We start from the raw sequence: 16,356 nt of genomic DNA, 5'->3' as shown, positions 1-16,356 counted from the left end.
TTTTACTTCGAACCATAACGTCCCGTTAACAAAGTTTTGTTTTGTGAATATATATATACACATAAACACGTGTGTGTGTGTGTGTGTGTGTGGAGGGTGTGTGAGTGAAGGGAGCATGGTCTATTTAGCTAGAAACTTGCATATGATATGTTTTTAAACATGTATTGGTGACAGGCTTGGCTTGCTTTGTAACAAAATGCTGTAGTTTGCATAAATAGACGGAAACAATTACGTCGAATTGTGGAGAAAGAACCTCATTTTCTGTTGGATGCAGAAACCAAACCAGACTTCTAACATTTTACATTTCGATGTGCCTCCTTTAAATGTGTCTGCCATTATGGATGCAATGCATGGCATTGGGTAAAGGAAAATCTGTTTCTTTTTCATAAGTATGTATGGTATGCAAATTGTTCAGGTACTCGATCATATTATGTGTTTATGAAGTCGTTCTCTGATGCCGAGCAGTGGGTTATGGGCATTGAGCCGCCTGTACATCTATATGCACGGTGTAGTTGGGGTGATTGGCAGCTGTCACTGAGTTTCCAAGGTTTTGTGAAGCCTCTTCGATCCTTGTGTTGCTGGAGTGCGATCTAGGCCGCGCGACAGTTGAAGCCATTTTGATGGGTGCACTTCGAGTTGCTTCTGTCCCAGGGCTGTTTAGCCAATACGACAGTGTTGGCGGCACGTTTACATAAAGCAGCGTATTATTCCTCTAACTGTTTTATTTGAACTTAGAATCAGATCGTATCAGATCTCGTGTACCCTGCCTGCGTTCCAGCAATAATCGGATGCAGCAATGGGCCGATTAGGTGAACTAAAAAAAATAAATAGGAAAAGTAGCAACCTGCGTGTGTTCCGGTTCACTGCGAATTCCTAAAAGCCAGGCACATTTTTTTCATTTCTAAAATGTGTGCTCTTTAATGACGGGCAAGGTGTATCATTAAGTGCTTGAGTGGCAAGTTGGAGCTCATTTCATTTCCATTTGCGGCAGCATTTCATGCTAATTGATCTGCCTCCAATGGACATAGCGTTCCCTTTTCCTGGAACACCCTTGCCAGTGTATAATTTTGTTGTCCAATTTATGCAGCATGAAAATGGGTTCTGGTTCATGTTTTTGCACTGGAATAGGTTCTTTCTAGTAATCGGCGCATTACAGCAGCGAGCATTGCCAATACTAGGACTTTACTTTGTTTTCCTACATATATTTTACTATTGCATGCTCTTTATTTCTCAAGCACATTTCTTTCTTGATTTTATTTCATTTGTTCTGAGTGTGGACTGGAGACAACTTTATTGGGTAAACATAATACATTTATGAAGCTGCACAGCAGAGGGCACACAGTCTAAAACGATTTCCCCCCACAACTGATCTTTGTCAGACTTGTGAAACTGGATATTTTGCATTGTTCTATATCAGAAAGCGAGTGCCTTCCAAGCATGAACAGGGACAGGACATGGTGCCTCCAAGCAACTTTGATCTCGGCTTCTCAGGTCTTTGATGCCAAATCCATCAGGCAGTAACTATACTCAGACTGTCGAGCAGCGCAGGCCACGGTGGGCGGGGAACAGGGGAGCCAGAGTTGGCCGCCAAGTGAGATGTTAAAACACAGGTGCTCTATGATTAAAATCCCCCGGCATGAAGGGCTGCCTTTGGGGGAACCAGTGCTAAGGGCAAGCCAAATAGCAGCATTACCCATAAGCAGTTAAGACCAGACGTGGGCGGGCTACACAATGTATTAGTAGAGTCGATAAAAATACAATGTAAATCCTTCAACATAATATTTTGTAAGTCACAGAAATGGCATGATATACGAGTAAGTACTAATTGCCATATATAACCGAGGCAGCCTAAAATGTACAGCATATTTATTCTTCGAACCTACTTTCGCATGCGGAGTGTGGACTTCAGCTGTCTTTGCAACTTTTTGGAAACACTTCTGTAAACCCTGCACACCACATTTATTTCTAATAAATATTTAAGCGTCCGTGTAATATATCTAAACTCGTAGAGAATCCAACCACTCGTATGATCTTTGGCTCAGAAAGGTTTTCCTCGCTTAATCAGTAAATGTGTTCCCTTTATTTATTTCACCTGTTTTTCTGTTTTAGAATTTTGTTTGGCATATAAGCCGCCCAGTCAGCACGCCGTCTCGAGAAGTATGACAACTACATCATGAGGATCATTGAGGATCATCATAGTGGGCTGTCGCATTTAAAGTGCCACTTCATTGGTTTTAGATTATGTGAAGGCATCATGAAGCAAGACACAGACAACAGATTATAAAGTCAAACAAAAGTGTTTTATTTAACTTAAAGGTCAGGGTGGATGAAGGCCTAATATCGTGTATAGTAGTACAATCCGGCTCATTAACAGTGAATGCCAACATGGGGGCATCCGCAACCTTCCTTCCCAGAACTAAAGTCCACATCCATAATGCACTTCCAGTAAGAGCAGAGATCAGCGATGAGGTCCTGCAAGCACGTGCAGGAGCCTCCGCCCCTGTTCAATTCCTGCCGCCACTGCCAAGGACAAATACAAAGATGCTTTCCTTCATGGCGTGTGCCTGGTCTTTAGAGGCCGCTGTTCAACTCTGCCTCCTCGCTTGATATGGAAATGCAGGCAAGCACCCGGGCCATGGGGCAGATGAGCAGTGGCTAGCCACACCTGGATTGCTAGCGTTCACAATCAAGTATATCGCAGAGCGCAACAAAAACGACATGGGCCATTCCCACAAGCTATAATGTTTATGGGCAGGGAGGCGGAGCTGCGCAAGAGTCAAGTGAACAGGTCAAGTACAGCTTTAACTTAGGAATGCTTTTTTTCTTTTAAGTCTAGAACAATCTGGGGCACCATTAAGGCTCTCTGTAGATGTTTCATATTTGTGTATTTGTATTTCTTTATTTGTATAGTGTGCCTGGCCCTGGGACATCTGGGCGCATATCTTAGGTTACATGGACATGTATTGCAAATACAAAATAAAGCATGAACATTGCAAGTATAAACAACAATGGAGGATATGAAACGAGCAGGAAAAAAAATAGTAACTGGGCAAGGCCAGAAAATGAGGTCATGTACATTCAAATTTACAGTAAGAGGAATATACAATTTACAGTAAGAAGTATATACATGTCATATACAATCAAATTTACAATAGCAGGTATATACAGAAGTGTGCTTAATTATGATAGGAAATAACCAGGGTGAGGCCTCAGTAGAAGGTAGGACCACACCTTAGTGGGGTTGTCGCAATCATATAGCCACAGTTTAGTTTTACATTTGAAGGAGTAGAAAGAGGGACCAAGCCTGAGTGTGGTGGGCAGTGAGTTTCATAATTTGGTAGCTAGCACCGGGAAGCTGCTTCCACCCGCTTTCTGCAGCTTAAACCTAAGAAGAGCAAGACAGTGGCTTGGGCAGTTCTTTGCGGGCGATTGGAGGTGCGGTGTGTAAATCGGGTGGCACGGTAGGTGGGAGCCTGGTTAGAAAGACACTTATGAGTGAGGGTCAGTGTTTTCAGTGAGATTCTCTGGGCCCAGGTTGTGTCTGCTGTTCGATATGTGATTATTTCTTGGAATGTTAAGGGCTGCCCTGATGGTGTGTGACCTGCAATTTGTTTAGGTTTCGTTGGCTGGTCCCCAGATAGAGAACGTTACAAGAATCAATCTTGGACATGACAAGTGTTCTGGCTAAGATGATGCAGTTAGCCGTGGAGAGAAAGGGGCGGCATGCGGTGATAAGTGTACACGTCTAGGCCGAGGCAGATGTAACAGAGTTAGTTTGTCTAGATAGTGACAAGGTGGAGTCAAGGTAGATACCAAGGGTTTTGGTGTCATTGGAGACCTTGATGGTGTTGGCGTTGATGATAAAAGACTTAAATGCAGGATCAAGTTTGCTAAAATGATAGTGAGAGCCAAGGATGAGGAGCTCTGTTTTATCATCATTAAGACAAAGCTCGTGTTGAGCCATCCAGACCTGGATAACCAGGTAAACATCATTCAACAATTTAGTGTCCACTATATGGTCTCCAGTGATGGAGGTTTAGTGAACACATTATAAAGTGTAGGTGACACACAGGAACCCTGGGGGACGTCACAACGACCTGGTGAAGGCTCAGCGGTCACTGAAGGGGAGAAGACCCAAATAGATCTGTTATCAAGGAATGATCTAATCCAGGATGTGGCAGAGTCTGAAAAATTGGCCACTGAAATGAGGTGTTGACAGAGGATACGTGGTTGACCAGGTCAAAGGCTGCAGATAGGTCCAGTAGGAGCAGCAGAGCCAGTTTCCCTTTGTCTTTCAGGTCCTCAATTTGTGTTTTCAAATCGATGAGGGTAGTTTCCGTTCCGCACCTAGGCCGGAAGCTTGATTCCCTAAGACCAAGAAGTTTTAGATTCCAGGTACTCCTGTATCTGAAGGTAAGCAGCACGATCCAAATTTATAAGCAGGAATAGAATCGTAGTAATGGGCCTGTAGTTGGTAGGTATACTAGGGTCGAGGGAGGGCTTTTTGAGCAAGGGGATGACCCACGCATCTTTTAAATTGTCGGGGACAATGCCTGTTTTAAAAGATGTATTGATGAGGGTGGTGATAAAAGGAGCTAATTTGTGTGCTGCTTCCTTGATAGTAAGGGCAGGGCACAGGTCGCCTTGGCAGTTTGACGGTTTGAGCTTGTTAATGATGTTTTCAACCTCTATGGTACTAAGAGGTGAGAAGCTGAAAGGCTTATAGGTGGGAGAGGTGGAGGTGGTGGTGCGAGTAGGAGTAGGAGGGGGTAGCTGGTAGTCGGTCCGGAGACAGGTTTGTTTAGCATTTATTTTGGCCTGGAGTGTGGTGATTTTGCCAAGGAGAGCAGATTGTATGTTTGTACACCATGTACTGTTTTTACTACAGGTGTCAGGGGGAGTTGCATGAGATTCAAGTTCTTTGAGAATCTTGAAGAGCTCTTTGGTGTTAGATTTGGCTTCCATAATGCGATTGTTGTAAGTGTCTTTTTTAGACTGGAAAATCGCTTCTTTGTAGTTAAGGGACGCAATGATAAGGGTGTCTTTATTAGCGTCAGAGGGAAGGCTTTTCCAGCAGGATTCAGCCGTGCGTTTTTCTTTGCGGAGTTCTCTTAGGTGTGGGGTGAACCACAAATTAAGGTGAGCTCGGGGTTTGGGTCTCCTAAGCTTAATTGCGGCAATGGTGTTCAGTGCTTTGAGCATGGACTGGTTGAAGATGTCGACTAATACTGTAGTATCAGTGCATGATGATGCAACGTTGTTTAATAACAGGAGGATAAGAGGGAGCAGCTTTTCCTTTGTTATGTCTCTTTTGTTTCTAGTCTGAATGGCGGGGGCAATGTCGTGTTTGGGGCATTGGTCTGTGACTTTAATGTTAAAGGTGATTGTGTGATGGTCTGAACACGCGCACGATAAGTTGGTCTGTAGACTGATGCAGCAGTTGGAGTCATCTAGCCAATCGAGGGTTCTCCCTTTGGAATGGGTAGGTTCTGTAATATGATGGACGAAGCCCAGGTCAGTTAAGGTGTTGGCCAGATCAAGAGCTAAGGGGTCATTAGGGTCTTGGAAAGCAAGGTTGAAGTCGCCAAGTAAGATGACTTGTGATTTAGTTTTGGCTTTCTCGGCGATGATGGACATGTCATCTGAGAAGGTGGAGACGGGTTGAGGTGGACGGTATATTAGATAAAGGGTAGCAGTTTGATTGGGTGAAATGGGGAGTTTGACCGATTAGTAATTCTGCTGATGGGATTTGTTGGTTACTAATGCTTCTGATGCCAATGGAGATTTTGTGGATGAAGGCGACACCTGCGCCTTTTGATTGATTAGTGTTACGGTCACATCTGATAATAGTGTACCCGGAAGGAATGGTGAGAGCTAATAAGGACCCAGAGGCAGCATGTAGCCAGGTCTCTGTTATGGCCATGAAGTCAAGGTCTTGTGTTGTGATGAAATCAGCAATGTCTAAGGCGTGTGCAGGGAGTGACCTGGCATTAATCAAGGCACCTTTAATCAGAGTTTCTTTGGGGATGTCATTAGGAGGTGAGGTTATAGCGTTCCTCAGAGGCTGTGTGGGTGGTGGAGTTTTGTGTACAGAAGCTGACGGTGATGACAAGGATTGCCTCTAGGGTTGAAAGGTAGGGCAGAGGAATCTAGAGCCTAGTCTAGAATTCCTTAGGTGCAGGGTGCAAGGTTGATTAGGTGTTGGTTTAGTAGCAAAAGATTCCAACCACAGTGCAGGTGAGTCCAAGTACGGATTACATGGAGAATGCATTGTCGTAGTGTTGATGAAATTGTGACTCAGGGAGGCAAAGACAGGGGTGGGTGCCCGCTGACCTAAGGAGCGGATGTGATTCAAGTTGCTGACTATGTGAGGCATGGTATGCTTGAATATCTCAAGAGGCCTATCCTGGTTAGAAGGACTGTAGAGGAGGGTGCAGGCAATGGAGGTGAGAAGGGGAAGTAGCCAGGAGGTGTTTAGCATGAGGTAGTGCCAATGCATAATGATCTGCAATCTAGCGCAGATTGTACAAGAGTGTCTGGGTAGTAAGCCAAGAAGGCATTCGGCTAGTAGCCTGATACGCAGTAGTACATAGGGTAGCGTGCTAGGAGAGCTAAATTACAGGGTGCAGCAAGTTGGAGACAAAGAAAGGTCAATTAGGACGAGTTTGGAGGAGGGAGGCTCCAGCAAGCAGCATGTGGAATGAGGGAGGGTCCAGCAAGAAGCATGTGGAATGTGGTCCGGTAATAGATAAAATACAAGCAAAGGATGCATGTGCGTGGAGGGGGAGCAGTTGTAAGGAGGAGGAGATAACTCAAAAGGAATAGTGTAGGTGACACACACTAGTCACAGTGGGTCAATTGCGATTGGCAATGGCGTGTTGCTGAGAGGGGCCGCACCGGCTACTCAAGGTAAGTTAGCCAGGGAGCGTGTAGCAAACAATGCAGTCGTTAGCAGTAGGCGTGGAGGTAGATGTGTATGCTGAGATAAGCAGAGGGTAGCAACAGCTTTCGTGATGCAATATTATCGGCACGCAAATACAATTATCACGCAAAGCAGTGGGTGAGCAGTCAAAGTGATTACTAATAATGGCAGGCGGCAATGCAGCTTAACGGTGCAGTAATGTCAGTAGTAGGTCGCGGTGGTACAATATAGGGAGATATGCAGAGACTCATGTACAGTTATAACGGAGCATATTTAGGGCAAACATTGAGTGAAAAGGAGCGGTAAAACATGGTCGTAGATTAAACAAATAATGAAACAGAATACATTGGCAGTTAGGTTATGTGAGGAGCAGCAGCAGTTGACGAACTACTTCATACTGTTCTTCATAGCATAGGATAAAGCAGGCTGAACATGTGCCATTTCATGCATGTCTGTGCAAACGAACCTGCTAGGCTATCCCTGGAAATGTTGGATAAGGTGTTGCATTGGTAAGACCAGAAGTTTGAAATATCTAGCAAAGAATTGTGAAGTAACATTTCAAAGCTTCCCGGGAGGTCCAATATGGTTAATATGTAATTGTAATTGTTTAATTGTACAGCGCTTATACACAAGTGAAGTGCTTCAAAGCGGGAAGGGAGCAAGGGGATACAGTAGTCATTCTTAGGCCTTGAAGTTTCCGAATGATCTAACAAAAACGTAACTAGCTTATTGAGATTAGCAGCATTTCTCCTAGTGCAAGTGCATGAGTGTTACAGGCGCACCCAAACTAGGGAGCAGAGACAAGGGGGGCAGGACAGAACTTACTAGGCCTAGTAAATTCAGGTCGTGCAAGTGTACAGATGGAAGTCGGAGGGAGGGGTGGGGAGGGAACAAGAGCACCCAGTCCAGCAGGGCCCTGGGTTAAGTACAGAAAGATAATCCCTCTCATGGAGCATATGCTGAAAGTGCAGTAGTGCTGAACATAGTGCAGAGGCCCAGAGGCAAGTGCAGAGACTGGTGTGGGAGCCTTGGACCTGTAAGGTTCTGGAGCTGAACCACGCGACCAGTCAGAAAAAGCTGAACAGAGTTAGGGAAGAGAGGAGGAGTGAGGCAGGCGAGAAAAGGGGAGGGGCTAGCAGGGGAGCGGGAGAGAGAAAGAGGAAGAGAAGGGGAAGGTCTTGAGGAGTTTCCGGAACTGGAGGAGCTCCGGCTCAAGGCTGACAGTGATTTATCTATATATCCGCAGGAAACAAGAGGGTGGCAAATTGCATGTATTACCAGTTCCCCTGGAATCCTACGTAGTGGCATGAAGGGTATAACCGAGTGTTTTCCGAGTTTGTATTCTTCTTTAATCATCACCACGACTCCCTAGAAAATCAATGGCGCACGGGAATGTACAGTTTTAATGTAATCCTCCCTTATTTTCCTGATCAGGAAGCAGTGTCTCTACCCCACTCTACAGAGAGTGTGCATCTTACCCAGTTCGTGATGTTTAAGTCCTGCAGAGGGCTTTTGGACACTCTTGGAAATGTTGGTCTCTGGTCTGATGAAGGGGTAACGGTTGCGTCGGTGGGTTAAGAAGGGTGGCAGCCTCTTACTGGCCGATCGTCGTCCTAAATGTACGTAGTAAAATATAAGCAAAAGGTTTTGGCTGACGTATGAGTTGCGTTCACCTTAAAGATATTCTGGGAAGAACAACACTGCTTCCTAGCATTCAAGAGCACTTGGGTCATATCAGTTTAACTGCATATAGCTTTTTTTCCTATTTTTAAATTTAAACAGGAACCTTTTTCACCTGTGGTTACTCAAAGCAAAAAAAATCACTTGTGAATCGGCCCATGTGATTTTATAGTTTTGCTATAAGCAGGCGTAAAATAGTATTTTACAGATAATGTGCTCATTTTTTTTTACCTGTTTAGAACATTGAAAACTATTACTACGTATCTAGTTTCAGAAATGAAGCTAGCAAGTGAAGTGATTAGACTTTGCTATGCTCCTTGTTTCTCTGTAAAGGTCTTAAGCCCCTCCGCAACGTGAAGTGTTCACTTACAGAAAATCTGACGTCAACAGTGTTTGCTACAAGTGATTAGAAAGGGAAGGTTGGTGGGTTGGCATCCTGAGCTTCACCCATGCCCTTAGTCAGCCTCGCTCTAGACTCCGGTGTTTGGTCCGCAGTAGAATAGTTCTGGTACTACACAATTATGGTTAACAGTAAATAAAACGAGAGATGTGTATTTCATAAGAACATCGCCTGGTTGTGCGCAGAATTTTGTTTTCGTTAGATTTAAAATTCATTGAGCTTATAGTGCATATTTTGTCCATAAAACGCGCGGCATGAACACAGAAGGTGCTGCTATCCTTGTTAAGGTCAGTAAGTATTTTAACAACTGGATTTCTATTAAGACATTTTTAGAAGAGTATTTCCCTGGCAACCTTTTTCCTGCGATGAGACTGTAGAACATAGATCAAATAGCGTCCATTGCTATTTTTACTGGCCAAGTTTTGGGAGTTCTGACAGCTTTAGAAGGAGTAGCGTCCAACCAGCAATGGAAGGGGCTGTCCTTCTTTTGTGGTAACAACTAGTGGCGTACCGAGCAGGGGGGCAGGGGTGGCGAGCTGCCCCCTCGAGGTTCTTTTGAGAGCCTCACCGGGACATTTGTCAGTGGAATACCTCTTCCTTTGGCACTTCAATGAGGGTGTCAAACGGGAAAGGTGTCCCGCTGGGAGGACAATGTGTGCTGAGCAATCCCAGCTCAGAACTCTTTGTCCTGGCAGCAGGACACCTTAGCCTTTCTGAATGGGAGAGGTGTCCCGCTGCCAGGACAATATCCCAAGGAGCTCTGGGCAACAGAACATTTTCATTCTGCGCCATTAGGCATTGGTGGGGGGGACTATTAGCAGAGACTTTTGTCCCTTTAGAAATGGAATGGGAGGGAGTGATCAGAAGTAAGAAGGTTGTATAATGCTGCATGCTTTATGAAATAATGACTGTCTTTAAAAGCCCAGGGGCATTTGTTAGGCTGACATTAATCTGAATGATGCTATTGTGACTTTGCATGCAGGATGGGGAGAATAAAACTAAGCCGTACTCTTATTGATCAACATATTTCTATGACTATGTATTTAGTGTATAGTTAGTTTACTATGAAAGGCTGGTTTATTATGTAATACGGTTTGCTTCCAAGGCATTGCTATCAATATTATTTAAGCACATGACATGCAAAGCAAACCCTTAATACATATCTATATCAACTAAACCTGGGAAGATGTGCTCAGTTGCTTAAACTGTCCACATCCCGGTTTCACCATTTAACCAACATGTGTGATTCTAGGCAAATCATTTAATCGCACTGTCTAATCTGCAGGTCTGTAAGTGATTCATTTCATAGCTTATGTTAATATATCATGCGGTTATTTAAAAAAGCCTAATGACTATAGAGTTGCTCCATATATAATAATAGTGCAATTTTTCACACAGTTATTTGCCACTTGGCTTGCTTATGGTAACTTATACTAAAGTCACTTCCATGATGCCTCCAAGTATCAAAGACAGCTGATGCTCTTTCCAATGTCCTTTTCTGTGACGTAATTTCTGTTGGTGCAATCCATATGCAAATTAGGAGGTTTGCATGTATTTTGCCCCCGAGCACCTGGACAGAGCTCTAATAGATGAGTTTTGTGTATCTGTAATGATTCTGCAGTTTGATTTCTTTTTTGTTGTGTTAAAATGCCATCTGCCACGAATGTTACCAAAAATGTAGATTGGGTGGGGGCGGTTTAGGAGCGCTAATGAGACCATATGGAATTGAGTGCACTGAATTTGGGGAGAAAAGTAGCAGGCCTTTCTTTCGTGGCTGTCTCCCACCCCTCTCCCAACCAACACACACACACTCTTGCAATGCTGGAAACTCCCCTGGAAACAACTGCTATTGGAGGGCCCGTGCATTAACCAATGCCTGGTCATTATTAACTTTCCTCACTGAGCTCCTGTCTTGTGGTGCTATGCTCTTCCTGCCATAATTCTGGAACTCCCACCATTTGTTTGACAGTCTGAAATGCGAAAGTCGGCATCCATTGTCCAAACTCATAACCTACCAGGAGATTTCCCAGAGTACAGCTCACCACCACACTGGCAACAGAAAGCACAGCTGTGAATGTTATTGTCTTACTGACGGCCAAAGAATGAGCCAAAGGACGTTCGAAGACCGTTTCCTGAAGTATTAATGTTCTGTTTTGAAATTGTTTACCAGCTTTAATAGCTATTGGAAGATACAGCGTCACTATCGAGACGGTGGACGTTGGCTGGTGTAAAGAAATTACCGACCAAGGGGCCACCCAGATAGCAGAAACCAGCAAGTCCCTGAAGTATCTCGGGCTGATGAGATGTGATAAGGTAAGAGGCTCTCTTGGGATCTGGCTGCGTCTATTTAAAAATGAACCATGCATTCCTTTAATAAATGTGCTTTTTTTGTAAATAGGCGAACGGGCCATGTACTCCCTCTCCCAGTAGACATAAACTGTCTGCCATTTTATCATAAACAGTTCCTGATTCTTGGGCTGTTCCCAAGGAATATAATTGAGCAGTCGGAAACATGCAGGACTTGAGGATGTTTAAGCACTGATACGAGCACCCTTGGTGATCTTGTGGAAATGCATTTGCTATAGAGTTTTTTGCTTGTTGTCTATATGGAAGAAAACTAAAACTAACTGAAACATGTCTGCTGTGCACACAGCTCGGCCTTTTGACAGGAATTCAAATTCCGGCCTGGGAACTAGCATGCTTAATTTTCTTCCTCTACTCGAACTTTCAAATGTTTAAACTGACAAAATTAGGATAGGTACGTGCGTGGCACGTTTGCAAAGGTCATTGTGCTAGGTCGAAGAGTAATGTTAAAGAGTTGGAAATCAAATGTTGATACAGTTCTCAATACATTGTTGCACAGCCAGTGCCGGCCTTAGCAGCGACAGCGTCCCGGGCGGTTTAAGAAATACATTTGTTTTTAACTCCCTGAACCGGCGCCTGAACAGGGAGTTAATCACTGGAATAGGGCGCTCATGCTAATGCATGAGCGCCCTATTCTAATGAAAACCGTCTGGCTCCAGCATCGGAGCAGGGAGGTAATCATCGCAATAGGGTGCTGATGCTTTTGCATCAGCACCCTATTGTTAAATGTGCTCCGCCGCCGCAGGTGCATTTAATGACAATAGGCCCCTGCCGCACCTCCTCCAACCACTCTAGCTCGGGGAAGCCCTTGAAAGACTCCTCCGAGGTGGCGTGGTGGGGGCTAATGGCACCACGGGCGGTCGCCGGCCTGCCCTGCCCTAAGGCCAGCCCTGTGTACGGCATGCAAACTGTCTATGCAATGGACAGTGAATGTGAATCCTATTCTAGGATTGTAAGATGACCTGTATTCAGAGAAATATGGACTTTTTGGACTATTGGGGAGAATCATAAATCTGTAACTGATGAGACAGCATGGCACGCATGCTATACCAGCAAATAATGACGCTGGGAGCTTAGAAGGATGAACTAATGCCACTTTATCTTGATAAGAGACTGTCTGTCTGATCCGATATCCACCTCCCAGAACGATGGACAAGAGGCAATGTAGGCAGTTTACAAACTCATTCATTTACTCAGTTCTACTCTTGGGGACCGCCAGCTTCGGAATACAGGGGGGGAGGGGTGGTTTCATTTTTGGCTTCCTGTAGCTGTTGCATCGAGAAAGCTCAGTGAGTGAACCGCTCTCTTCAGATATGTGATCAGCCTGCAGGGGACAGGCTTAATTCCCACCAGCGGTCTCAATCCTTTCGTGATCGATACATTGATGGTCATTGAATTGTTCACTAATAATACTTTTTACAAGTGGGTGGAATCCGGCATGATGTGCTAGATGAAAATGCATACATTTTAATATTATAGTTATTAAGAAACCCAAATTGCACTTATTCTGCAAGCTGATAAAATGCCATCTCCTTTTCAATTTCCTAATGGTTGTATGAAGATGTTAAACAAGGTACGGTGAATGAGCAGGTCAGGACATGGCAATGTCTTGATGTCGCTTGCGAGGCACCTGGAGTGTAGAAGGCTGATAGGAGAACACTGCGCAAGACTATGAAAAAGTGAAATTTTAGAAGGAACATTTCTCCAACAGGGAGGAGACAGTCGGCCAGGGTAGCCTTCTGAACACACGTTTCTATGATGATCAGTACATGTTTAATAATACAAAACCAAACGGCATTAGTTCATAACCAACTTCATCAGAGAGAAATGTACTTAGTTGCGGCAAATTTGCGCCTGAGTATAATCTAGGTCAAGCTTCCCTCCAATGCTAGTTTTTCTTTAAAGGTAGGCGCCCACATCACATTATCCTTGACGGTGCTCTTTAGACTCACTGAGCACGAATTTATTTTCAAAAGCTAACGGCACCAGAAGCACATTTGTGCGTATTCCCCAAATGATGCGCTCTCCTCTAGTTATACATAAAACAATGTGAACGTGGGAGCAAGAAGTTGAAATTAAAACTAGTTTTAAACTCGCAAAACAAAACGCAGGAGCGGCTGTGGAGAGCCATCATGCCGCCTCAGATGGACGCGGGTGAAGGTAGAGAGAGGACAGGGAAGCAGCTGCTTGTCCAGAGTATCCTAGTTTTCAGTCAAGTGGCTGCGCACTGCTCCAAGTCGGTGGTGAGGCATGGGAGAAATAATCCCAGAGTCTCGAAGCTTCTAACTCTGAGCCCGCTGAACCAGAAGGAGCAGAACATCCATCAAAGAAATAACTAGCGTATGAAATCTTACGCCAGATAGCGCAAACCTCGTTTCGGCATTCAGAGCTACCATTTGTAAAAGACATGTCAATGATTTGCAAAGGCACCCGTTTAGGCAACATATGGAATAATAAAGTACCAGTAATGGCTAATGATTGGAGCTGTTTGAGTACTATTGAGGAGTGTGACTGTCAGACTAGAGGGTACCTTTCTTGTTCCACAATCTCGGATTTAAAGTCAAATGGAGAGAATTTTTAAACGCACACAGTGACCAGTGCCCCCTTCACTAAATCGTTTCTTGATGCTGTGAACACACCACTGGGATGTTAATTGCCACACAGCAAACGACCTATGACCCCTGGGTTGTGTAAACCCGCCCCTGACTGTCTTGGGTGTTCCAGCAAGTTATCCGGCATCCCCTGTTTTCTCTGGTAGACTTGGGGTATGCCCTGATTGAGCACAATGCGCTGTGCCATTCTGCTCACTTGTCAAACGGTTTCAGAGGATCGATCCTGTGACAGCCATTTTGAAACACCATGCAGAGTCGGTGGAGTACCACTCTGTAAAACAAAATGCCTGCCTGTGATGAGATCTTTTCCTCTGTGTTTCCCCTACCACCTGCGCCACCAGGACAGATCCAAACGAACAGAGTAAATCCCCAGATTTATTCCCCAGGTTTATTATTCATTCCTCAGGTTTATTCATTGCCACTGGATGAACCTGCAAACCTACTTCATTGAAGACCTAACCCAAGCCCAAGGTGTTGCCTTAAATGGCTGTGGGTACGGACACTGATGGTCTCTGGTGGACATATTGTGCTGTGCATTTAAAAAAGCAAAAATTGAAAATAGATTTGCTGTTTGACCCTTGTTGGCCATAAGCCTTGCTAGTCACTTCCTTTCTTAGGCAAACACGTCCTGAGTACATATAGAACACCCAGCTTCAAGTGCAGGCGATCCATTGCCTAATATAAAGCAACTAATGCATTGGCTGCTGGGCCAACCATACGTAACTTTGGAAATGAACACAGGATGAACTTTAAATTCTGTTGATCACAGGTAGGGGACCGCTGGACAGAAACACGTGCCTTCTACCTAAATACTACACTACGTATTTTCGATTACCTGCTATGCCAAATATACCTCCCTGGCAGTGAGTCTCTGGGACAGCAGATTTGGATATTAAGGACTGCAGCATTATGCCAAATCTTGGGACGTAGTGTGCTGATGACCATGATAGTGTTCTAAATGATCAATTTTACTTGCCACCCTGTTGCAACAATGTGTAAACAACTGCCATTTAAATAAGTGCAAAATAAGGCAGACAATTATAGAGGCAGTGTCACCATCCTTACGAAACAAAGGTCAAATATAACAGAAGCCCCAGAACACTCTGCCAAACAGTGGCTTTCCAGGAGCACAGTGGCGTTTGTTTTCTTGTTTACACTTTATTAAAACCTTTGTTCTCCAGAATGTCATCTGTCATAGGTTCACATGATGATACTATTCCCCACCATCCGGCAGGGATTCCTCCGTGCATAATAAAGAAGTTTCCATTGTAAATAACAGTACAACTGGTCTCACTTTAGTGTTCCATCGGGCTCTTTTTGGGCCATTTGCTCTGTGGCCAATAGGCACTCTCGACCCCAGGGGGATCATTTTCAGATTCTTTACCTCACATTCAGAGTCTGCAGTCCTTTCCAGATTTCTCACTTTTATTGACGTTTTAAATAAAATCTCTCCAGCTAAATCGACCAGACTTATGTTGAAGCTCCAGATATGTTCTTTAATATTTTGGTTTTAGGGTTTTGGAAATATTACACTCAATAGGAACTCCCTTGGCAGAGCGAGCAATGGGGCACACGTCATCTGGTGGTCCCTCAGGGTTGGACTGTGATCAGGTGTTTTTTTATCCTATCAATTTACCATGACGGATCCCAACCCTGTTATAAGAGCCTGTTCAAAACTTGCTGAAACTGGAAGTAAAAAAAGATCTATGTGGAGGACAAGCACGAGGACTGCCCTTTACTGCCTCTACTCTGACCATGACATGGACAACTGCTCATCTATCAGTCTTTCTCCAACAGGACCTTAAAGTACAAGCATAGAAGACTGGTCGCTTGGCTGGATGAAGGTATAACTGCTTCTTTATTCCGATTCAGTGAGGAGCTCTGGTTCACTACTTCCTAACAGACTACTAGAGAAGGTTACCTCTTTTAAAAAACAAGTTCCTACAAAGGATTCTGTCCATAAAAGGGTGAGAAGGGAAGATTACACCCGGGCTCAAAGGGCACAGATAAGCCGTAACTGCTTGGAAAGCCTACTTCTTTGTGCTTGTCAGACCAGAAACCACACAAGTCTTTGAAGTCGTCGACGAAGGCTGTGTCTAAATAGCCATCAGTGGCAGTGATTCTGTCCATCACTCAAATGGCTACCCAGTTATTTATGACACAGTCGACAAGCAAATTCCTGATGACACTTCAGTCGGTGAAGTAAAATATAAAGATGATAACACTGCCAAGCACTGCCTTGTTGACTATCACAGCACTGAAATCTTGACCTGTGATCCCCTCGTCAATGGTTATTCCAACAACAAAAACCTAGTCAATGGTGGGTCCATCGTTGACACAACCTCCAAAAATAAGTGCCAAATCCATCAGGGCCAACA

The 16,356-nt window shown here is 44.4% G+C and overlaps 1 protein-coding gene across 1 annotated transcript in view; it reads left to right on the top strand.

Annotated features, from left to right (window-relative positions):
- Positions 1-16,356, top strand: part of FBXL17 (F-box and leucine rich repeat protein 17) — a 2,179,700-nt gene that overhangs the window by 2,068,348 nt on the left and 94,996 nt on the right. Inside the window, exon 8 of the mRNA XM_069625476.1 lies at positions 11,173-11,315. Coding sequence (XP_069481577.1) covers positions 11,173-11,315 — 143 coding nt within the window. The remainder of the gene's footprint in view (positions 1-11,172; positions 11,316-16,356) is intronic.

This window comes from Ambystoma mexicanum, chromosome 6p, assembly GCF_040938575.1.
Source record: "Ambystoma mexicanum isolate Mex_15411 chromosome 6p, UKY_AmexF1_1, whole genome shotgun sequence".
NCBI classification, from domain to species: domain Eukaryota; kingdom Metazoa; phylum Chordata; class Amphibia; order Caudata; family Ambystomatidae; genus Ambystoma; species Ambystoma mexicanum.
The sequence above is the reverse complement of the archived record's forward strand: the minus strand, read 5'-3'. Positions and strand labels throughout refer to the sequence as shown.